Here is a 19,703-nt window from a genome sequence, read left to right on the forward strand (position 1 = left end):
CTATTGGATACTAAATGTAAGATCCAGTGAGCAGTGTGGCATTGGCCAAAAAATAGGTCAGGAAATATAAAAGGGAGAGAATTAAAAGAGTTGCCAATGTGAAAATTATAAAAGTCAAACATGTAACAAACTCAAAAAGCAAAAGTAAAAAATGGGAAGTATTTGTAACATGATTGAATCCTTCCTTAACTCAAATTTTATGTCACAAGAGGGGAAAATGTGCCTATGAACAAACCATTCACATGGACACAGTTGGTCAGTATGCATGAGGAGAGTTCATCCTCACCGGTATTTAAAAATGCCAAATCCAGTTTGAAAGGCCAAAGAAATGCTAAGTATTTCAAAGGGATAATATGTATTTCTGGCAAGGGCGTGCTCAAATGAGCATTCCCTCCCTGCTGGTGCGAGTATAAGCTACTATTACCCTTCTGTAAAGTGGATCGGTGATGAGTATTAAGACCTAGACAAACATTGGGTTGAATAGGATAATTCTGTTGATCACAGGAGCTAATAGCATAATTAGAGTAGGAAAAAAAATTTGTGTCCAGTGTATAAAGTGATGCAAGAAATGTATAAAGCCACAGATCAGCCTGAAAATGAACCTCTACTTCTCTGCCACATTAGATTCAAGTAGTATTCTTTATCTTTGTTCAAGACCTAGCTCCCACCATGCTGTATTCCTTGCAGGTAAATATTTCTTTGGCAGATGAAATTAGAACAACTTTAGGTTATCCTGTAGAAAGAAACCAGCTGAAAAAGAAATCTGTTTTCTGGGTTCTATCTGCTTTACTGTCTCCACTAGGGGACTTAAAGCAGCTCTGAAATGTGTCATGTATAAAGAAAACCTCTATTCCATGGGAAACTAGAAATTTGACTTCAGAGCATTGAGCAGCTTGCTTTCTGTTTAGAAATGATGAGAAATCCGTCTGTCTTGTGTACCTTTGCCTTTTTTGCTTCTCTTCCGTTTGTAGTATGTGCCAAGCGCTCTTTGCTGTCCGAGCCGAGCCAGTATCCTGACAGGGAAGTACCCACATAACCATCACGTCGTTAACAACACTTTGGAGGGAAACTGCAGTAGTAAGTCTTGGCAGAAGATCCAAGAACCAGATACTTTCCCAGCAATTCTCAGATCAGTGTGTGGTTATCAAACGTTTTTTGCAGGGAAATACTTAAATGAGGTATGTTGAATGATCTCATTATTCCCGTTCTTTCTTTTTAAAAAACAGCTTCTTGAACGTGAATTAGTATGATTCATGTTAATTGTTTTTTAATTAGCATCTGTTCGAGTCATGTTAAACGGTTTTTGCTATATGTTGTTTTCTCTTAATCTGCCTGTTAAACCAGAACTTACATGAACGTATTTACATGATTTGGGCACTGTGGTTATTCTTTCCTTAAATAGTCTCTGGAGCATTTGTTTAAAAATTGTCTTAGGACTGCTGTGGTCTGATGCATATTCCCCCCTTTTCCTCAAGAATTCTGCTTGTCCTTTGGCTGTCACGGTATCTTTGTTTCCATTTCCCCCTTTATCAGGAGTGGAGTGAAGAATTTTTTCCTCTGGGCATCTTTTCCTGAATTATAGCAGCTTAATGGTTAACCCACTTTCTGAAAACTGGGAGCAGATTGTGGAGAGATCAGTGATGAAGGAAAAGCACGCAGAGCCTGAGACATTCAGACCATTGAAGCATGTGGCCGAGTGGTTAGTGTGCTGGCCTTGAGGGCCTGGATGGAGGGAGGCCTCACTGTGACCTGCCAAGGCCAGATTTCAGGGCCTCAAGTCCACCACATCGGCCTTAGCATTTAGTCGAAGTTCAGGCTTAAAAGAAATAATGAGTTTGAGAGTGTTTGGGGTTATCTCTTAAAATAAAACTGGGGATTCCGGACAAAGAGAAGATGCACGTTTTCTTATGTACTTCGTCTGTGGTTGCTAGAGATCTTAATATCTGATCTGAATTTTGTTAATTCTCCCCCTCCCCGCAACAGTTGGGGGATTTCCAGCCTTGCGGATTTGATGAAAAATGAGTCAGTTTGAAAAGAATCCTGAGCACTGTGATGGGTTAAAGCTCTAGGTCATAAAGAGACCTCACACTCCTTTGCATGTTGAAGATCATCTAACGTATACAAAATTAGAAATTCTTCAGAATACAAAGACTTAGGGGACTTCCCTGGCGGTCCAGTGGTTAAAATTCTGTGCTTCCAATGCAGGGGGCACAGGTTCGATCCCTGGTCGGGGAACTAAGATCCCACGTGTCGTAGACGCAGCCAAAAAAATAATAATAATAACAAAGATTTAGTTCTTAGAGGCACTGCCTTAAATGGGTAGTATTAAGCCTTGTCGAGATAAAATGGGATGATTCTGTGGTCTCTTCACTTAATTCATCTCATCAGATAAATTGAGTCCAAAAGTAGACTTCACCAGCAGGACAGCTGAAGTGATAGGCTGGTAGCTTGTAGTCTGATGATTTGGGCTGTTAGCCACAAGGTTGGCTGGACCATTCAGTCTAGGCCATCAGTAGCTCAGCAAATGAGCCATGTGGCCTAAGCTATGTGGCCTTTCCCTGTAAAGGGCCAGAAGTAAATATTTCAGGCTTTGCAGGCCGTACGTCTCTATAGTGACTCTACAGTTCTGCTGTTGTAGAAGGAAAGCAGCCACAGACTTACGTAAACCAATGAGTGTGCCTGTGTTCCAGTAAAACTTCACCGTGACTGAAATTTCAATCTTATGCAACTTGTCACAAAAATATTCCTCTTTTGATTTTTTTTTTTTTTTTTTTTGCGGTACGCGGGCCTCTCACTGCTGTGGCCTCTCCCGTTGCGGAGCACAGGCTCCGGACGCGCAGGCTCAGTGGCCATGGCTCACGGGCCCAGCCGCTCCGCGGCATGTGGGATCTTCCTGGACCAGGGCACAAACCCGTGTCCCCTACATCGGCAGGGGGACTCTCAACCACTGTGCCACCAGGGAAGCCCTGATTGTTTTTTTTTTTATTCAAGTATAGTTGATTTTGATTGGTGTTTATATTTTTTAATGTTTGGAAGAAAATTCTTAGCTTGTTGGCCCCACAGAACAGTAGGCAGGCTAGATTTGGCCCGCCAGCCATAGTTTGCCAACTCCTGCTTCAGAAGTTCCTAGGACGATAGTGTTCTTTACTTTTTGACTGTTATGTGTTTGAGGAGATTGAGCACCTACCATGTTTCAGGCACTGATCTAAAAAGATTCTGAAAGTTTCCTGTTTCCTTCTGGTCTGGTCACGTCCGAAGGACTTCTAATGCGCTGCTTGTTTTGCTTTGCAGTATGGAGCCCCAGATGCAGGTGGACTAGCACACGTTCCTCTGGGCTGGAGTTACTGGTATGCCTTGGTGAGTGATTAATGAAGTCAGTGGCAATTCCGCACACCCCTGCAGATGCTGTTTACTTTCTGCTGTAGCTCTGATGTTGACATTATTTGGTTTGCTTTTATGATTGACCATTTTGTCTCCTTGAAAGAAAGTCTGTTGATTTGTGAGTCACTCTGTTTGTGGGATACTTTTCTTGCATTCCACAAGGTTTAACAACATATTTTGCTGTTCTACTGGATCCATTTCTGGCTTTTTAAACTAGGACATATTATTGAAACTGTGCTAGTAGTTAATAAAACCCTAGTCATAAAGTCCAATTCAATATTGACTTGAGCAATTACCTTTTTTTTTTGTCTTACCACTATTTAAACAGAGTATAGTTTATCCCAGCATGGTTTCCAACTTTCATTTTGTGTGCTGACCTCATAAAAAATCTTACTTTCCTCTCTTTAATAGGAAAAGAATTCTAAATACTATAATTATACCCTCTCTATCAATGGGAAGGCACGGAAGCATGGTGAAAACTACAGTGTGGACTACCTGACAGATGTTTTGGTGAGTTACTGAAGCTCTGTCCTTGCACTTTAGCTCATGTTTAATTAAACTCTCTGCCTAGAAAATCTTTACTTGTATTTGTTAATGTTGGGTAACATGAATAATAACTTGGTCTAACCGCCAAATAATATTTCCAACTGATTAAAAACTCCTGAGGGTGTTTTTCTTTGTAATTAAGCCAGGCTCAGATCTAATGTTCTTGAAATTCCAGCAGAAAATCCCTTTTCCAAAGGCTAATCTCTAAGACTATAGAGATTACTTCGAAGAGGTTTTACTTTGTAGGGGTTCCTACTCTTGATCCCAGTTTTACTCACAAGCTACAAGATGGCAGCTTCGTCATGAGGGTGGTGGGATAGGGATAGGGGAGTTCTTCAGGCATTGTATATTATACATAAAAAATACTGAAATTGGGACGGGAATTTGGGGCTGTCCTTTCCTGTCTAAGATGTATCTAATGACAGCCCCCCCCCATAGGGCATTCATTCACCAAGTACTTCAGCACCCATTATAGCAGGTGTTCAGCAGTAAATGAAACAGAGTCCTTGATTCTGTGGACGGTAACCTTTTAGTGGAGGATTTTATTTACCCATATGTGTGTTGTCTTGTTAGGTGGCGATTAGTTAGAGAAATAAGGCAGGGGATGGGAGTTACATAGATAACATTTAGGCAAAATCCTAAAGGAGATGAGAGTGAGCTATACAGGTCAGGGGAAAGAGTGCCACAGGCAAAGGGAACAGAAAGCGTGAGGGTGTTGAACCAGGAGTGTGCGTGGCAGGTTGGAGAAACCACAGGGTTTCTTGACAGGGCTGGAGTAAAGTAGGGGGATGGGATGGTGATAAGAAATTGATAGTATCTTTTGAGTTTAGTGTTGGGAATAAATGAAGATGTAAATCAACTAGGAAATTTAAAACACAGCATGTGTGTGGGAAGCTTTCATTTTCGTAAAGTATCTCCAGAGAAGCAAATGAAAATTTTAAGTCCATATAAATTAAAACCCTGGTGTGGTGTATTTAGACTTAATATTGCTCACTTAGTTTAGCTACTTCAGCTGGCACAACTTAGGATATCTACTCTCTACATATTTTTGTAAAATTACAGTAACTGAATTCACTTTTCCCACTGTTGTGAATTAGGTTGGCTCTCTTTTTATGTTCTTTAAAGCATCAAATGTATATACTCTAAGCTGCATAAATGTATATACTCTAAGCTACATTAATATAAGTTAATACTAAAATGGCCAAATTACTATTTTTTTTCCTTATGGGAGGCATAACAATTTTAAGGTCATGTAAAATCATCAAAATCCTAATTGCTTTCTTCGATGGTGTGCTTTTCAATTTTTTATTGTGTTTGCCTGAAAGCCAAATGATCTGTTCCAGCAACACGCTTGCAAGTGACTGTGACATAGATTGTATGCTAAGGTTGGTGGAAAAGCTAATAGGGCCCTGTACCCCTGTTCACCAGAGAACAGGTATCTATCAGGTCCTCAACTGTGAAGTAGGGTAAGCAATGACAAATCTTTGTATATGTCAGGCCAATGTCTCCTTGGACTTCCTGGACTACAAGTCCAACTCTGAGCCATTCTTCATGATGATCTCCACTCCGGCACCTCATTCGCCTTGGACAGCTGCACCTCAGTACCAGAACACCTTCCAGAACGTCTTTGCACCAAGAAACAAGAACTTCAACATCCACGGAACGGTAGCTTCCCCTAACCCTTGCATTAGGCCATGCTCGATGTGATTAGTTGTGTCACATACTTGCCAGGGAGCCTTCGAATCATATAGTTGCTCTTCCTTCTAAACCTTTTAAAGGTGATTGCACCTGTCGCTAACATACTAGGTAGTACACGCTTGCTTCAGAAGTCAGATAAGGTTCGTGCCACACACCCAGTGGGCAGCTGGAGAGCCGGCGGACAATGGTAAACAAATGCCATCTTTCCTGACTACCGGCTCTTTTGATAACCTCTGTGCTGGCACTCCTCCTGCCCGGCAGTGGCTGAGACACGTCCCTTGGGGCTGAGCTGGGCCTGCAGCAGTCTCCTTTGGGTGGCCCTTAGCAGGCCCGAGGCGTAGGAAGAAGAGGGGTGACACAGTGCAACGTGATTGGGAAGGGAAGTTGAATGGAGAAATGAGCCAGAGCAGGCCATGACCTAAATACTGTTCACTTCATATACCACTTACCCTTCCTATGGCACAGGAGATGGGCAGTTTGCTAGTTCAAAGGCAGAAAGCTTCTACTGCCTCATGCCTGTTACCCAGAAATCTTAGTTGCTTGTGAGGTGGTAGAAAGAATGAGTCTTGGAGTTAGAGTCCATATTACCGCTTTCTAGCTAAGTGACCTGACCATGAGCAAGATGCTTAACTTGCATTTTTCTCTCTAAAGTCGGGGATCCTGACCTCTCCTGCAACTCTTGTATGGATTAAAATACACAGAAGCGTCTAGCATGTTGCCTGGCACATTGTAGGCATGTGCTTGCCATGGATGACATTAAAGATGAGTGAACCGAGTTTGAAACCTGGGTGCCATTCTCTCTGTGTTCCAAAAGAAGTTCATAGAAGTTCCCATGACTAAGTAAGGTTAGAAACTTCAGGTTAAATAAGTCACTCTGCTACAGGATTTCTCAGAGTTATTCGTGTTCTGACATGAATTTGCAGCAGGAAGAGATGCTCTGTAGCATTTGTCAAGCATGCTAACTAAAGAAGGCTTTGAGGATCACAGTTTGCGAGATGGCAGCTTGGGGTTTTATGAATGGGGAGGAGAGAATAAATGGTATTTGGCAATGCTTTGTGTTTTTTTTTTTTTTAACTGTGACTCTTTTATTTATATGAGAAGCATCCTCTAGATTTGGACTTGAAGTTTTAGGAAATTGCTATGATGAAATTTTTCCCAAGGTCCAAGGATGATCGCTTAGGTAGGAAAGATAGAGGGCCATGGAATGATGACTTATTAGACAAAACTTAGAGGAAGGTAAAGTGGATATTTATCCTTTTATAGTTTGGGTGGTAGACCCAAGTTATAAATTTAATCTTCTGGTTAGTAGTTTCCAGTATCTTTCACGAAATCTCTTATTAAAGCTGCTAACAAAGGAGCCCAGGCCTTCTGCCATTAAGGAGGTGATGAGAAGAAGCTAAAGAATGAGTGATAATTTGCAGAAAGTTTTTTTTACCAACACAGGGGAGGGAAGTGGGGGTGGGTGGTGGAGGGAAAATCTGAAGTTGCTTAAACAGGCTCCAGTTAGTTCCTTTTTTTGCTCTAGTAAATGATCTTTTTCATGATCTCTTCTAGTAGTTTAACTGTGGTGACTTGGTGTTAACTTCTGTTTTTCTTTTAAATTTTAGAACAAGCACTGGTTAATTAGGCAAGCCAAGACCCCAATGACTAATTCTTCAATACGGTTTTTAGATAATGCATTTAGGAAAAGGTAAGAGCTGCTCCTTTCCAGTCTAGGTGGTCTTTGAGGACCCTCAGAAGCAGCCCATGAACAGGCAACTGCACCACATGGTTATTTCTGAGAAAAAATCATAGGGTAGCAAGATGTTGGGAGAGACTCTGTTGGGAGGTCTTTACATTTAGCTACAAGGTGGTCTTTGGACCTCAGGTCTAACTAAACAGTCCGTTTTTATGACTTGTTAAAACATTGCAAATTGGAGCCATTTGGTTTTTTTAACAATTTTCTATATCTAAAGAAAAGGTTGGAAACAACCTAAGTGTCCATCATCGGATGAATGGATAAAGAAGATGTGGCACATATATACAATGGAATATTACTCAGCCATAAAAAGAAACGAAATTGAGCTATTTGTAATGAGGTGGATAGACCTAGAGTCTGTCATACAGAGTGAAGTCAGAAAGAGAAAGACAAATACCGTATGCTAAAACATATATATGGAATTTAAGAGAAAAAAAAATGTCATGAAGAACCTAGGGGTAAGACAGGAATAAAGACACAGACCTACTAGAGCATGGACTTGAGGATATGGGGAGGGGGAGGGGTAAGCTGTGACAAAGCGAGAGAGTGGCATGGACATATATACACTACTAAACGTAAAATAGCTAGTGGGAAGCAGCCGCATAGCACAGGGAGATCAGCTCAGTGCTTTGTGACCACCTAGAGGGCTGGGATAGGGAGGGTGGGAGGGAGGGAGATGCAAAAGGGAAGAGATATGGGAACATAGGTATGTGTATAACTGATTCACTTTGTTATAAAGCAGAAACTAGCACACCATTGTAAAGCAATTATACTCCAGTAAAGATGTAAAAAAAAAATAATAATAATAAAAGGTCGCTTTGTGAGAGATTAGCCCCAATATTTGCCAGAGACCCAAAGGCTTAGACTAGAGCAGAATATTTGCCTTTGCAGTTTTTAGTTTTCAGGAAATTCTTACTTTCTCTTAAGGTGCATTTAGTTTTAGACCAGGGGTTGGCAAACTTTCTGTGAAGGGCCAGATAGTAAATATTACAGGCTTGTCAGCCGTATAGTCTGTGTCACTGTTGCTCAGCTCTGCTGTTGGAGCGCAAAGCAGTCCTGGACAAGACAAGAATGAATGAGCATTGGCTGTGCTACAGTAAAACTTTATACATAAAGCAAACAGCGAGTTGTTTCATGGGCGTAGAGTTTCAGATTTGCAAGGTGAAAACGTTCTGGAGATCTGTTCCACTATGTGAATATACTTAACGCTACTGACCTGTACCCTTAAAAATTGTTAAAACAGTAAATTTTATGCTATGTGTTTTGTACCGCAGTTAAAAACAAAAACACAGACAGTGGTCAAGCTTTGGCCCATGGCTATCGTTTGCTGACCCCTAGTTGGACCATTAAACATTGTTGTAGCCAGGTCTATCTGAATTCATCTCTCAGTGCTGAGTTGACAACTTACCCTTCCAATAGTCTTTTATTCTCATCACCAGCCACGGTAAATAATAATGCTAACTGGTTATAAAAAGCCTCATTTATTTCTGTAGAATCGGTTAAATTTGGAATCAACTAATTGTGTTCTGGAGTTTTCTAATCTGTGCTTTGCAATGAATGGAAGGAAGGGAAATAGGGGATTTGAGCTTTTGGGGAGAGTGGCTCTGAGGGGTTTTTTTGGGGAAGGAGGTTGGGAGTTTTTTTGTTTCGATTTGGTTTTGGGGTGTTTTTTGGACTTCGCTTTTTTGGCAAGATGGCAGTACCTCAGCATTGTCTCTGAAGTCCCATTGCTGCCCTCTGTTCACATCCAGGTGGCAGACTCTGCTGTCAGTCGATGACCTTGTAGAGAAGCTGGTCAAGCGATTGGAGTTCAGCAGGGAGCTCAATGACACCTACATCTTTTACACCTCAGACAATGGCTATCACACAGGTAAGGGGCACCGTGACCTTAGCGAGGTGCCTTTCCTTTCTCGCTCAATCCGTAGCACTGGCGGGGAGCTCCTGTCCTTTTGCGGCAGTGGACGGGCCAGAGGGAGGGTCTTGCCCTCAGGGCCCCTCTGGTTAGAGGGCCAACTCATTTCCCCTGGTGAGAGACCAGGTTTCATTATTTGCTATTTCACAGGCCGAATTACATGGTGTTCTAGGAGTCTGAGCAGAGAGTGAGCTTGATGAGTTAGAGGCAGGCTTCATGAAGTAGGTGAGAAATTGAGCTAGATTTTAAGGACGGTGGATCTCAGGGAATAGGGGTATGACATTTGACACAGGAAGACCACGAGAGGGTTGTCCTGGGGAAGAACTTTCCTGTGAAATGAGGTGTTTCGGTGTGTGTGAGTTTTGCTTTGTGTTTCTTTTCACAACTGCAGTATGAGTCACCCCCGTGTCCTTGACTTTCATCCTTCCTTCTTGGAGCTTCTCTAGTTAAAAATCAGTATTTTTTCCTCTCCCCACTCTTAAATTTCCTAAACTGGAGGGAATTAACCTGAGGTTTGCTTGCACGGGAGCAGATTGATGAGGCGTTTCCTGCGGTGTTACGAATATTTCTAAGCGCGCACGGTAGAGACTAGTAAAATAGCTCCCATTGCCCAGCTTTGGTTTCCAGCGGCACGAGACCAGTCTTTTGAATTCCTCATACCTTCTTCATGTTTCTGTTTTAGCTAGAAGTTTTTGAAGAAACTCCAGATGTTGTGATTCCATATGTCAACACTTGATTGTGCACCTGACTAGTTGATTAGCTATCAGAACCTACGCAAAGTCCACACGCTCCCTTTAGTTTTTATGTGTCTTAAGGCTGTCCTTTGCCACCGATTTATTGGGAAAACTCGTCTTCTGTCCTTTAGAATATCTCACATTCCAGATGTAGCTAACTGCTCATGTGATGCCTTAACTCGTTTATCTATACTCAACATTTTCTATAGATTGGTAGTTAGATCTAGAGTCTTGATAATCAGTTCAACGAGAATGCTCTCTAGTTGATGCTGTCATGTACTTCTTACTGCTTCCTTCACATCATGCCGCTGGGGCGTCTGGTTGCCTCACTTTAGGGATGCTGTTACTGTTTGATGGCTCCTGTGGTATCAACCTGAGCCCACCCTATGAACCTTTTGTGGCTAAAACATCCATTGATGATTGTTGCTTAAATCTGTTCCCTCAGAAATTGCGAAGTTTGACTTCATAACTCTGTCCTTCTGAATTTACTGGCTGGAATTCCTCAGGAAATTCCCCTCACCAGCTGTTTGGTTATCTTGAAATAGAGTTTATTCAGGAAAGCCTGGATAAATGGTTTTCTCCCTTTATTTAGCAGCTTTTAGAGTAACTTCATTCCATTGTGATCAGGTCGAGTATCATACATAAATAGCGTATCTTTGCTTCAAATACTTTCTAGTCATTCTTTTTGCTGAATTTGCCTATTTTAGACCAGGGTGTCCCTCTAGGCATTTTTTTTTTTAAAGATGAGCTCATTGTTTCCTGCCTTGTAGTAATAAGAGACCCAGGCAAATTTAAGCTTTCCATTAAAACCCCATAATTAGTAGAACAAGGCTGTTTTTGATTTTTACTGTTTATTGAATGAATGCATGCATGAGTGACATTTCTATCTCGGTTCCATCTTTACCCTATGCATTTTTTTTTTCAGGACAGTTTTCTTTGCCAATAGACAAAAGACAGCTGTATGAGTTTGATATCAAAGTTCCACTGTTGGTTCGAGGGCCTGGGATCAAACCAAATCAGACAAGCAAGGTAGGTTGCTGACAAGGTGATGTAGCATTTGCCTGAGGAAAGAAAGCTTTTCCTCCTAAGAGGAGGCTGATTCAATCTCTCCTCCTTTGAGGATGAAGGCTGATTGGCTTAAGATTTTTTGCAAGTGTACTTATAAGCCTTGCGAACAGTGATTCTTTTTTCTTTCTTTTTTTTTAATTGAAGTATAGTTGATGTACAATATTCTATAAGCTACAGGGGTACGATATAGTGATTCACAGTTTTTAAAGGTCATACTCCATTTAGTTATTTTAAAATATTGGCTGTATTCCCGGTGTGTTGTACAACATAACCTTGTAGCTTATTTTATACCTAATGCTCTTAATCCCCTACTCCTATATTGTTCCTCTCCCATCCCATCTCCCCACTGGTAACCACTAGTTCTCTGTATCTGTTCTCTATATTTTGTTATATTCAGTAGTTTGTTGTATTTGTTAGATTCCACATATAAGTGATATCATACAGTATTTGTCTTTCTCTGTCTGACATAGTTCACTTAGCACAATACCAGTAAACCGCTGGCCACCCACTATTAGATGTATATGTATCATATTAGCATGAAGAGCTTTTGCTTGTGTTTTGGGACTAGATTTTTACTTGGTCCTCGAGCCGTGACTCTCCACCAGGGTGCTCATCAAAACTACCTTCTGAAACGGAAAGGCTCAACATCTAGAAAGGTTGAGATTGACTCACTTGAACTGGAATAGAATCCCTGCCTCTGCTTTTTTTCTTAAGTTCACAATGATTCTGAGAGGCAGCCCAGTTTGGGGCGCACAGCCCGGGAGAGCAAAGCTCTTCAGGCTTTGTTGTGTGTGTACATCCCCCGGGGGCCTTGTTGAAATGCAGATTCTGACTCTGCATTCCAGCCTGCTCCCAGGTGCTCCCAGGTGATGTCTGCTGCCGGTCTGACCTCCCTCTGAGTATAAGGCTACAGAAAGGGTGTTGTCTGAGAATTTAGTCCCCCTCCCTGTGGGCCTCTTCCTCATTAATGCCTTTCTACTTTACTGATTCTGTCTCCTAGTACTGTCATAAAGTACCACGTTCTTCTGTTACCATTTCCATTTGGTTTCAAACTGAGTTCCTAATACTGAGGTACTTTGTTCCTAGAGTTGATGGGCACCTTGATCCAAAACACTGGTCCAATGTTGGGAGATAAGAATTGATAGGCTCTACCAGTTGTTTTCTCTTCCCTAATACCACAATTTCAGTCCCAGCTCTGTGAGACAAAAGAAAATGAGCAAATGGATTCTTTTTTTTTTTTTTTTTTTTTTTTTTTTTTTTTTTTTTTGCGGTATGCGGGCCTCTCACTGTTGTGGCCTCTCCCGTCACGGAGCGCAGGCTCAACGGCCATGGCTCACGGGCCCAGCCGCTCCGCGGCATGTGGGATCTTCCCGGACCGGAGCACAAACCCATGTCCCCTGCATCGGCAGGCGGGCTCTCAACCACTGTGCCACCCGGGAAGCCCAGCAAATGGATTCTTTAAGCTAAAATTGGAAAAATAGGTCAGAATTTCTGGGTATACTGGTGCTTGAGTTTAACTTGGGGGTGTAATGTTTACTCTGTTTAAATGTCTGTCATTCACTTATTTCCTTTCACAATTCTCTTGATGGAATTCTGTTCAAATTCTCTCAGAAACTTAAAATGGCCTTCATAAGTGCCTTTTGAATTTTCTTTTTCTTTTAAGACCCACATTCCTAAAGGCAGTCACCTTCCACTACAAATTCATTACCCTCTAAACAGGCCTCTTCTGTCAACGGAGGTAGGCAAGTTTGGAAGACCATTCAGTCTTAAAAGTGTTTTCTTGATCTTGGTGTTGGGAGCTGGTTGAGGAGAGCACGTCTGCACCTGTGTGCATTTCTGAGGAGCAAGGGCCACGTCTAACCGGTGTGGGGAAGGCGGCTGATGAGAACAGAATGACGTGTCAGCCAGCTGCCTATGGAACAGACTGTTCCTTTTTCCTTTAAGTTAACAGTGGCACTACATGTTACAATCAGAAACTTCACTTTCTCTAAGCCATCTAAGTGAAACCAGGTCCTAGGAAGCCATTCCAACAATAATAACCGTTATTGAATGCTTAGGATGTGACAGGTGCTGTTCCAAGTGTATTACCTGTATCAACTCAGTTAACCTTCACAGCCTTATGAGATATGAATGCTGTTATCCCCATTTTACAGATGAGGAAACTGAGGTTTACAAGTTCAGCGATTTACCCAAGATGATGTAGCCAAAGAATATCAGAGCCCTGCACTTGAACTCGGGCAGTCTGGCTGCTATACACTTAACCAGAGTCTGTACACTCAACCATTACTCTACAGCTCAGACAACAGTATTTCTTCAGTATCTTCCTGTGCCAGCGCAGTATACCAGGAGCCTTGGAGCCACAGCAAGAGCAGTCAGAGAAGATCAGTTCTTAACTCCCTGTGTCAGGGGGAGCCAGATACCTGAGCTTCAGTTGTCGGTGAAAGTCTGAGGCATTTGGGCAGAGACCCGGGTGTCAAGAAGGATTGAGTCGTGCAAAGATCTGTGGGAGGGTATCCTGAGCGGCAGAACAGTGCATGTGAAGGGCACAGATAGGAGAATGAGCTTGGCCTGTTCAAGGGACAGAAGGTGGCAGTTATCCTGAACTACCTTTACTTCCTACTTGGATCATCTCTCTCACCTCCTTGCCTTTGTACAGCTGGCTGCGCCTTCTGTGTGAATGCCCATCTCATGCCCCTTTCCCCTGGCTAAGTTCATTGTCCTTCGGGGCTTCGGTTTAGGGCTCCCCTAAATGAACGTCACTGTAGACCCCCGCCCCACATGGAGTGGGTGCCTTTCCCAGCTGGCCTCACACTTACCACACCCAACTGAGTTTGTCTTTTTAACTCTAGGAGTCCCTAGTTGAGAGGTATTACCTGAACTTAGAATACCCAGCTTTTAGTGGGAGTTTGGAGTTAGCACATGTAAGCTATTATATATACAATGGATAAACAAGAAGTTCCTTTTACTGTATAGCACAGGGAACTCTGCTCAGTATTCTGTAATAACCTAAATGGGAAAAGAATTTGAAAAAGAATAGATACACATATAACTGAATCACTTTGCTGTACACCTGAAACTAACACAACATTGTTAATCAACTATGCTCCAATATAAAATAAAAAAAAATTTTTAAAGGTCCTATTATATAGCCTAGGGAACTATACTCAATATCCTATGATAAACCATAATGGAAAAGCATATTTAAAAAAAGAATGTATCTCTGTATGTGTATAACTGAATCACTTTGCTCTACAGCAGAAATGAACACATTGTAAATCAACTGTAATTTAAAAAAAAAAAAAGAATACCCAGCCCTTAACATACAGTGGGGGACATCCAAGTTGTGTGAATGGATATATTAACAAGGTCACACAGTAAGTGGCAAAACCAGGTCTGAAAATTAACCGTCTATTCTCAAAATCCATGGTTTTTTTTGGAATTCCCTGGCGGTCCAGTGGTTAGGACTCTGCACTCTCACTGCTGAGGGCCTGGGTTCAATCCCTAGTTGGGGAACTAAGATCCCACAGCGGCGTGGCCAAAAAAAAAAAACAACAACAAACAACCATGGTGTTTGACACTGTGGTTTGAGAAGTATGAAGTGCCCTGCTTCCATCTAACACAGTGTGTCAGAGGTGCTGGGTGATTCATCGTGTGCTGGCAGCAGACTTTTCTTGGTGCAGGTTCTGTGTGAGGGCCACAGGGTGGTGAGTTGAGCATAATGAGCTGTGCTGGCAACAGCCCAGTAGCCAAAATAGGACACGTTTGACCAGTGGATCTGGCTTTGTGTTGGCTATTGGGGTGAGCCAGGGGCAGGTGGTATGGGTGGATGCCAAACATTGGCTGCTGAGGTCTCCTCCTCTGGCTGTAAATTAATCTAGCTTTAGATTTGGTGGTAGAATTTCTTCAAACACGCTTTAAGAAAGGAAAAGGTTAGTACGAAAATGGAAATGACATAGTATGGTCCAGGGGAAATAAAACCGAACTGGGAGTCAGGAAGACCACTTATTGGCTTTAAGACTTTGGACAGACTAAGCCTTGGTTTCCCCATGTGAAACTGGGAGGATGCTAAGGGCAAATTCTCAAGTGTAACTAGGTGACGCCCTGGCTTACTCCTTGTTAGGGAAGTGGGGCATGAGGGGCAAATCCAGATGAAGCAGCCCCAAGATGAGTAGAGTTCTCTGCTTTCAGTGCTTTTCTTTTTTTTTTTTTTAAACATCTTTATTGGAGTATAATTGCTTTCCAGTGGTGTGTTAGTTTCTGCTTTATAACAAAGTGAATCAGTTATACATATACACTTATCTCCATATCTCTTCAATAGATGGATTTGGGGTGCTCTCTGGTGTGCTTTGAGTCTTTTTTTGGAAAGCCTTACGTGAATTCTTTAACATCAGGGCTTAAAAGTCTGTTTGAAAACCTGATGTACCCTCCTGGGAGCCCTTATTCTTTTGGGTAATTCTGCAGTACTGTCCTTCTTCCAGAGCTAAAAAAATAAGCAGGTTCAAGGCATGATATCCCTCGATCTCATGCCCCACAGAGTTTTTTAGGGCCTTATATTTGATCAAAATGTATATATACTTTAATCCTAAGAACATTCCCAAACAAACTGTGAGGCTGTGATTCATGAAATAATTTACTTGGTCTTGTCAGAGCGTTTTCTGTTCCAGTCCTTAAATGGATCTTTATAGTCAGTGATAAAAGCAATAATACCATTTTAGGAACTTGAAATGCTAATGTTTCTAGATGTCATTAGGGTGATGGGCTCATAGTATCCATTCTAATCCTTGGCTGTATAAAAACCAGAGACAGGTATAATTCTCTCTTGAATTCTTCACTCATACTTGGTATCTACTAGAAGTCTCCCATCTCCTGACATTGTATGCTAATTTTGAGACTCTACGTCTTAGTCAAACAAAAGCCAGTAGGGAGAGAATTTGTCCATCATTTTTAGGGAGGATGTGATCATTGTAGATACCTGGGAAGAAAGAGTCCTGGTGGTGGCGTTTATGGTACTTGTGCCGAACTAGCGACTTAACTTGTCCTGAATCTTCCAGACCTTTCTCCTCCCCTCCCCCCACAGAGCAAACTGCCACTAGAGGGCGCTCCCACCCATTGCTGATGGCTCGAGGCAATTCCTGCTGAGACTGGCAGTCACTGTTTTATCTCTGTGGGTTTTATTATTTTGGTGCCTTGGACATGTTAATAATACCTGTGGGACTGACTTGACTTCATTCATGTTCTGGACATCACTGGAGATCTGTCAGTCACATTTTGGAGTCTTGTTGCCTTTATCTGATTCTGGAGGTGGTGTCTCTGCTTGTCCCCTTTCCTGCTATGGTCTCTTCCGTATTCATACTCACTCTTGTTTGCTGTATTCTAAGCTGCTCGAGAGTCTGCCTGGGGTACTTGGAACCGGGAAAGGTATCTCTAACACCGGGTCTTGTGTAATCCCTAGAGACATAGTTTTTGTGTTTTTTATCCTCAGCAACATATGGATTGCTTTTCCCGTGAGTTGCCTGCCACTGAAGGGTAATTTCCAACAGCTGCAGAGTTACACTGATTGGTTCAGAGCCAGGATATGTGTATCACTCTGCCCTCCAGGCGCCGTCCAGGAAACCTGGCTGCTACTGAACAGTGCTCTGAACAGTGCTTCTTGCCTTTTATGTCTGTACTTTGGTTTTGTTTTTAAATTAAAAGTAATAGGATTAGATTTTTTTTCTAATCCCCATTTGGCTTCTCCTGAGATGACCTGAGTTTTCTCAACAGTTTTTGGGTTTTTTTTTTTTTTTTTTGGCTGCATTGGGTCCTCGTTGTGGTGTGCATGCTTCTCATTGTGGTGGCTTCTCTTTGTTGCGGAGCATGGGTTCTAGGCAAGCAGGCTTCAGTAGTTGTGGCACGTGGGCTCTCAGTAGTTGTGGCCCACGGGCTTAGTTGCTCCATCGCATGTGGGATCTTCCCGGACTGGGGCTTGAACCCGTGTCCTCTACATTGGCAGGTGGATTCTTAACCGCTGCACCACCAGTGGAGTCCCTCTCAACAGTTTTGAAGACTGTTACTTATTTCCAGTAAACGACAGCTTTTCCAGTTACAGGCTGCTGACTTTGTGTCAGTTACTTCTCTTTCATTTCCTCATCTGTAAAATGGGGGAAATACTGCTTTCTAGGACTGTGGGGAGGATTAAATGAGAATAAGCATTAAGCACTGGCCCAGAATAGGTGCTCAGTGAACACTAGTTCCCTTCGTTTCCCTCGTGGATTGTCTCCATCACTCCGAGGCTTTTTCTAGCCTGTGACCACGTGACGTCTAGACTCTCTGCTACAAAAGTTCATGTGGTTCTTGAGCCAGAACATATATGGGATAGTCCAGATTGAGATGTTATAATTGTAAAATACCAGATTTCAAACACTTGGTTCAAAAATTTTTTTAAAGTAAAATCTCATCACTTTTTTGTATTGCTTACATGTTGAAATAGTAATATTTAAATATTTACAGTGAATTTCACCTCTTTTTTTTTTTTTTTACTTTAATGTGGTCACTAGACAATTTTAAATTACACGTATGGTTCCTGTTCTGTCCCTACTGGACTTTGGACTATGCTGGTTTAGGCCTGGTAGCGGTATTGTATACAGAAGAAAAATAGTCCAATAAATCAAGGAGATATGGCAAGGTATAAATGCTGGACAGTGTCTTTAATTTCTAGAACCTTTGTTTAAAAACATCCAAGTTTTGGGACTTCCCTGGTGGTGCAGTAGTTAAGAATCCGCCTGCCAATGCAGGGGACACGGGTTCAAGCCCTGGTCCAGGAAGATCCCACATGCCGCGGAGCAACTAAGCCCACGTGCAACAACTACTGAGCCTGTGCTCTAGAGCCTGTGAGCCATAACTACTGAAGCCCCTGTGCCACAATTACTGAAGCCTGTGCACCTAGAGCCCATGCTCTGCAACAAGAGAAGCCACCACAATGAGAAGCCTGTGCATTGCAACAAAGAGTAGCCCCCTCCGCAACTAGAGAAAAGTCCATGTGTAGCAACGAAGATCGAACGCAGCCAAAAATAAATAAATAAAATAAATTTATTATTTTTTTTTTTTTTTAGATGTTGGGGGTAGGAGTTTATTAATTAATTTATTTTATTTTTGCTGTGTTGGGTCTTCGTTTCTGTGCGAGGGCTTTCTCTAGTTGTGGCAAGTGGGGGCCACTCTTCATCGCGGTGCGCGGGCCTCTCACTAGCGCGGCCTCTCTTGATGTGGAGCACAGGCTCCAGATACGCAGGCTCAGCAGTTGTGGCTCACGGGCGTAGTTGCTCCGCGGCATGTGGGATCTTCCCAAACCAGGGCTCGAACCGGTGTCCCCTGCATTAGCAGGCAGATTCTCAACCACTGCGCCACCAGGGAAGCCCCAATAAATTTATTTTTAAAAAAGGAGAATAATGGCTTCCCTGGTGGCGCAGTGGTTGAGAGTCCGCCTGCCGATGCAGGGGACACGGGTTCGTGCCCCGGTCTGGGAAGATCCCACATGCCGCGGAGCGGCTAGGACCGTGAGCCATGGCCGCTGAGTCTGCGCGTCCGGAGCCTGTGCTCCGCAACGGGAGAGGCCACAACAGTGAGAGGCCTGTGTACCGCAAAAAAAAAAAAAAAAGAAAGAAAGAAAAAAGGAAAATAAATTAAAAAAATAAAAACATCCACGTTTTGTGCTCTTTAAGGAAACTTATTGATGCATTGTTGGGATGAGTTTTCTGCAGTCTTCAAAAACTACTGCAAACATTCCTTACCAGTGTTGTCACTTCAAAAAACTATTAAAAAGGCTAACATCCTCATTGGTGACAAGCATTCAACCTTTGAGCCTTTAAAAATTGTCAGGAGTCAATTTGAGGTCAAGTTTAGTGAACTAATGAGAATAATCAAGTTGGAAAACACTTGGTATAAAATAACCCGACATTTTCCTCTTCATTCATAACAGACTCAAGGCAATCCTAAAGGAATCTTGAAAAATGTTTTTATCAATGGTAACAGTATGGGTAGAATAAACATTAACTTCCCAGGAGCATGTATTATAAACTTTATAAGGCTTTATGTTTTGTATTTTAAATTATTATAGTTATATTTAAATATATGCAATAGGAAGTATGGGTTGTACAAAAGATAATAGTAAGTGCTGTTTATCTCACAGGTGGGTTGCGGGGAAGAGAACTCTATTATAGATAGAAAAGGAAAATGGGACAAACTGTTTTCTAGATCAATTGACTGTTTCTTCCTCTTTCTCATAGCTGCTCGTTGCCAACATTGACTTGGGTCCTACTATTTTGGACATCGCTGGCTACAATCTGAATAAGACACAGATGGATGGGATGTCTTTCTTGCCCATTTTGGTGAGTATAAAGCCCTAAATCAGGCCTGAGCCAAGATTCTGAAATAAATTCCAGGTTATATAAGTAGACTTAAAATTTAAATCTTAAAGCTGTTAAATTAGGGGAGCAGAGGATAGACTTTTTCTCTTATCTGTAGTGGGAAGGAGTCTTCTTAAAAAAAGACGGGACACACATGAACAGAGTTCTATATCCTCCCTTTTTCCCTTCTCCCCCAAAAGCCCCATCATAAAATTAAAACAGGTGACAAATGGGGAAAATATTTG

The 19,703-nt window shown here is 42.1% G+C and overlaps 1 protein-coding gene across 3 annotated transcripts in view; it reads left to right on the forward strand.

Moving 5' to 3' along the window:
• The window catches only part of GNS (glucosamine (N-acetyl)-6-sulfatase), a 77,484-nt gene that overhangs the window by 12,371 nt on the left and 45,410 nt on the right, over nt 1-19,703 (forward strand). For all 3 annotated transcript variants that reach the window (XR_004351632.1, XM_032644303.1, XM_032644301.1), the window contains exons 3-10: nt 972-1,178; nt 3,292-3,357; nt 3,793-3,891; nt 5,425-5,592; nt 7,233-7,315; nt 9,115-9,233; nt 10,935-11,038; nt 19,339-19,440. Coding sequence is in view for 2 of the 3 variants with exons in the window: in XM_032644303.1 (XP_032500194.1) it covers nt 972-1,178; nt 3,292-3,357; nt 3,793-3,891; nt 5,425-5,592; nt 7,233-7,315; nt 9,115-9,233; nt 10,935-11,038; nt 19,339-19,440 (948 nt within the window). In the remaining variant the exon portion in view is untranslated. The remainder of the gene's footprint in view (nt 1-971; nt 1,179-3,291; nt 3,358-3,792; nt 3,892-5,424; nt 5,593-7,232; nt 7,316-9,114; nt 9,234-10,934; nt 11,039-19,338; nt 19,441-19,703) is intronic.

The sequence above is a fragment of the Phocoena sinus genome, chromosome 10 (assembly GCF_008692025.1).
Source record: "Phocoena sinus isolate mPhoSin1 chromosome 10, mPhoSin1.pri, whole genome shotgun sequence".
Taxonomy (NCBI): domain Eukaryota; kingdom Metazoa; phylum Chordata; class Mammalia; order Artiodactyla; family Phocoenidae; genus Phocoena; species Phocoena sinus.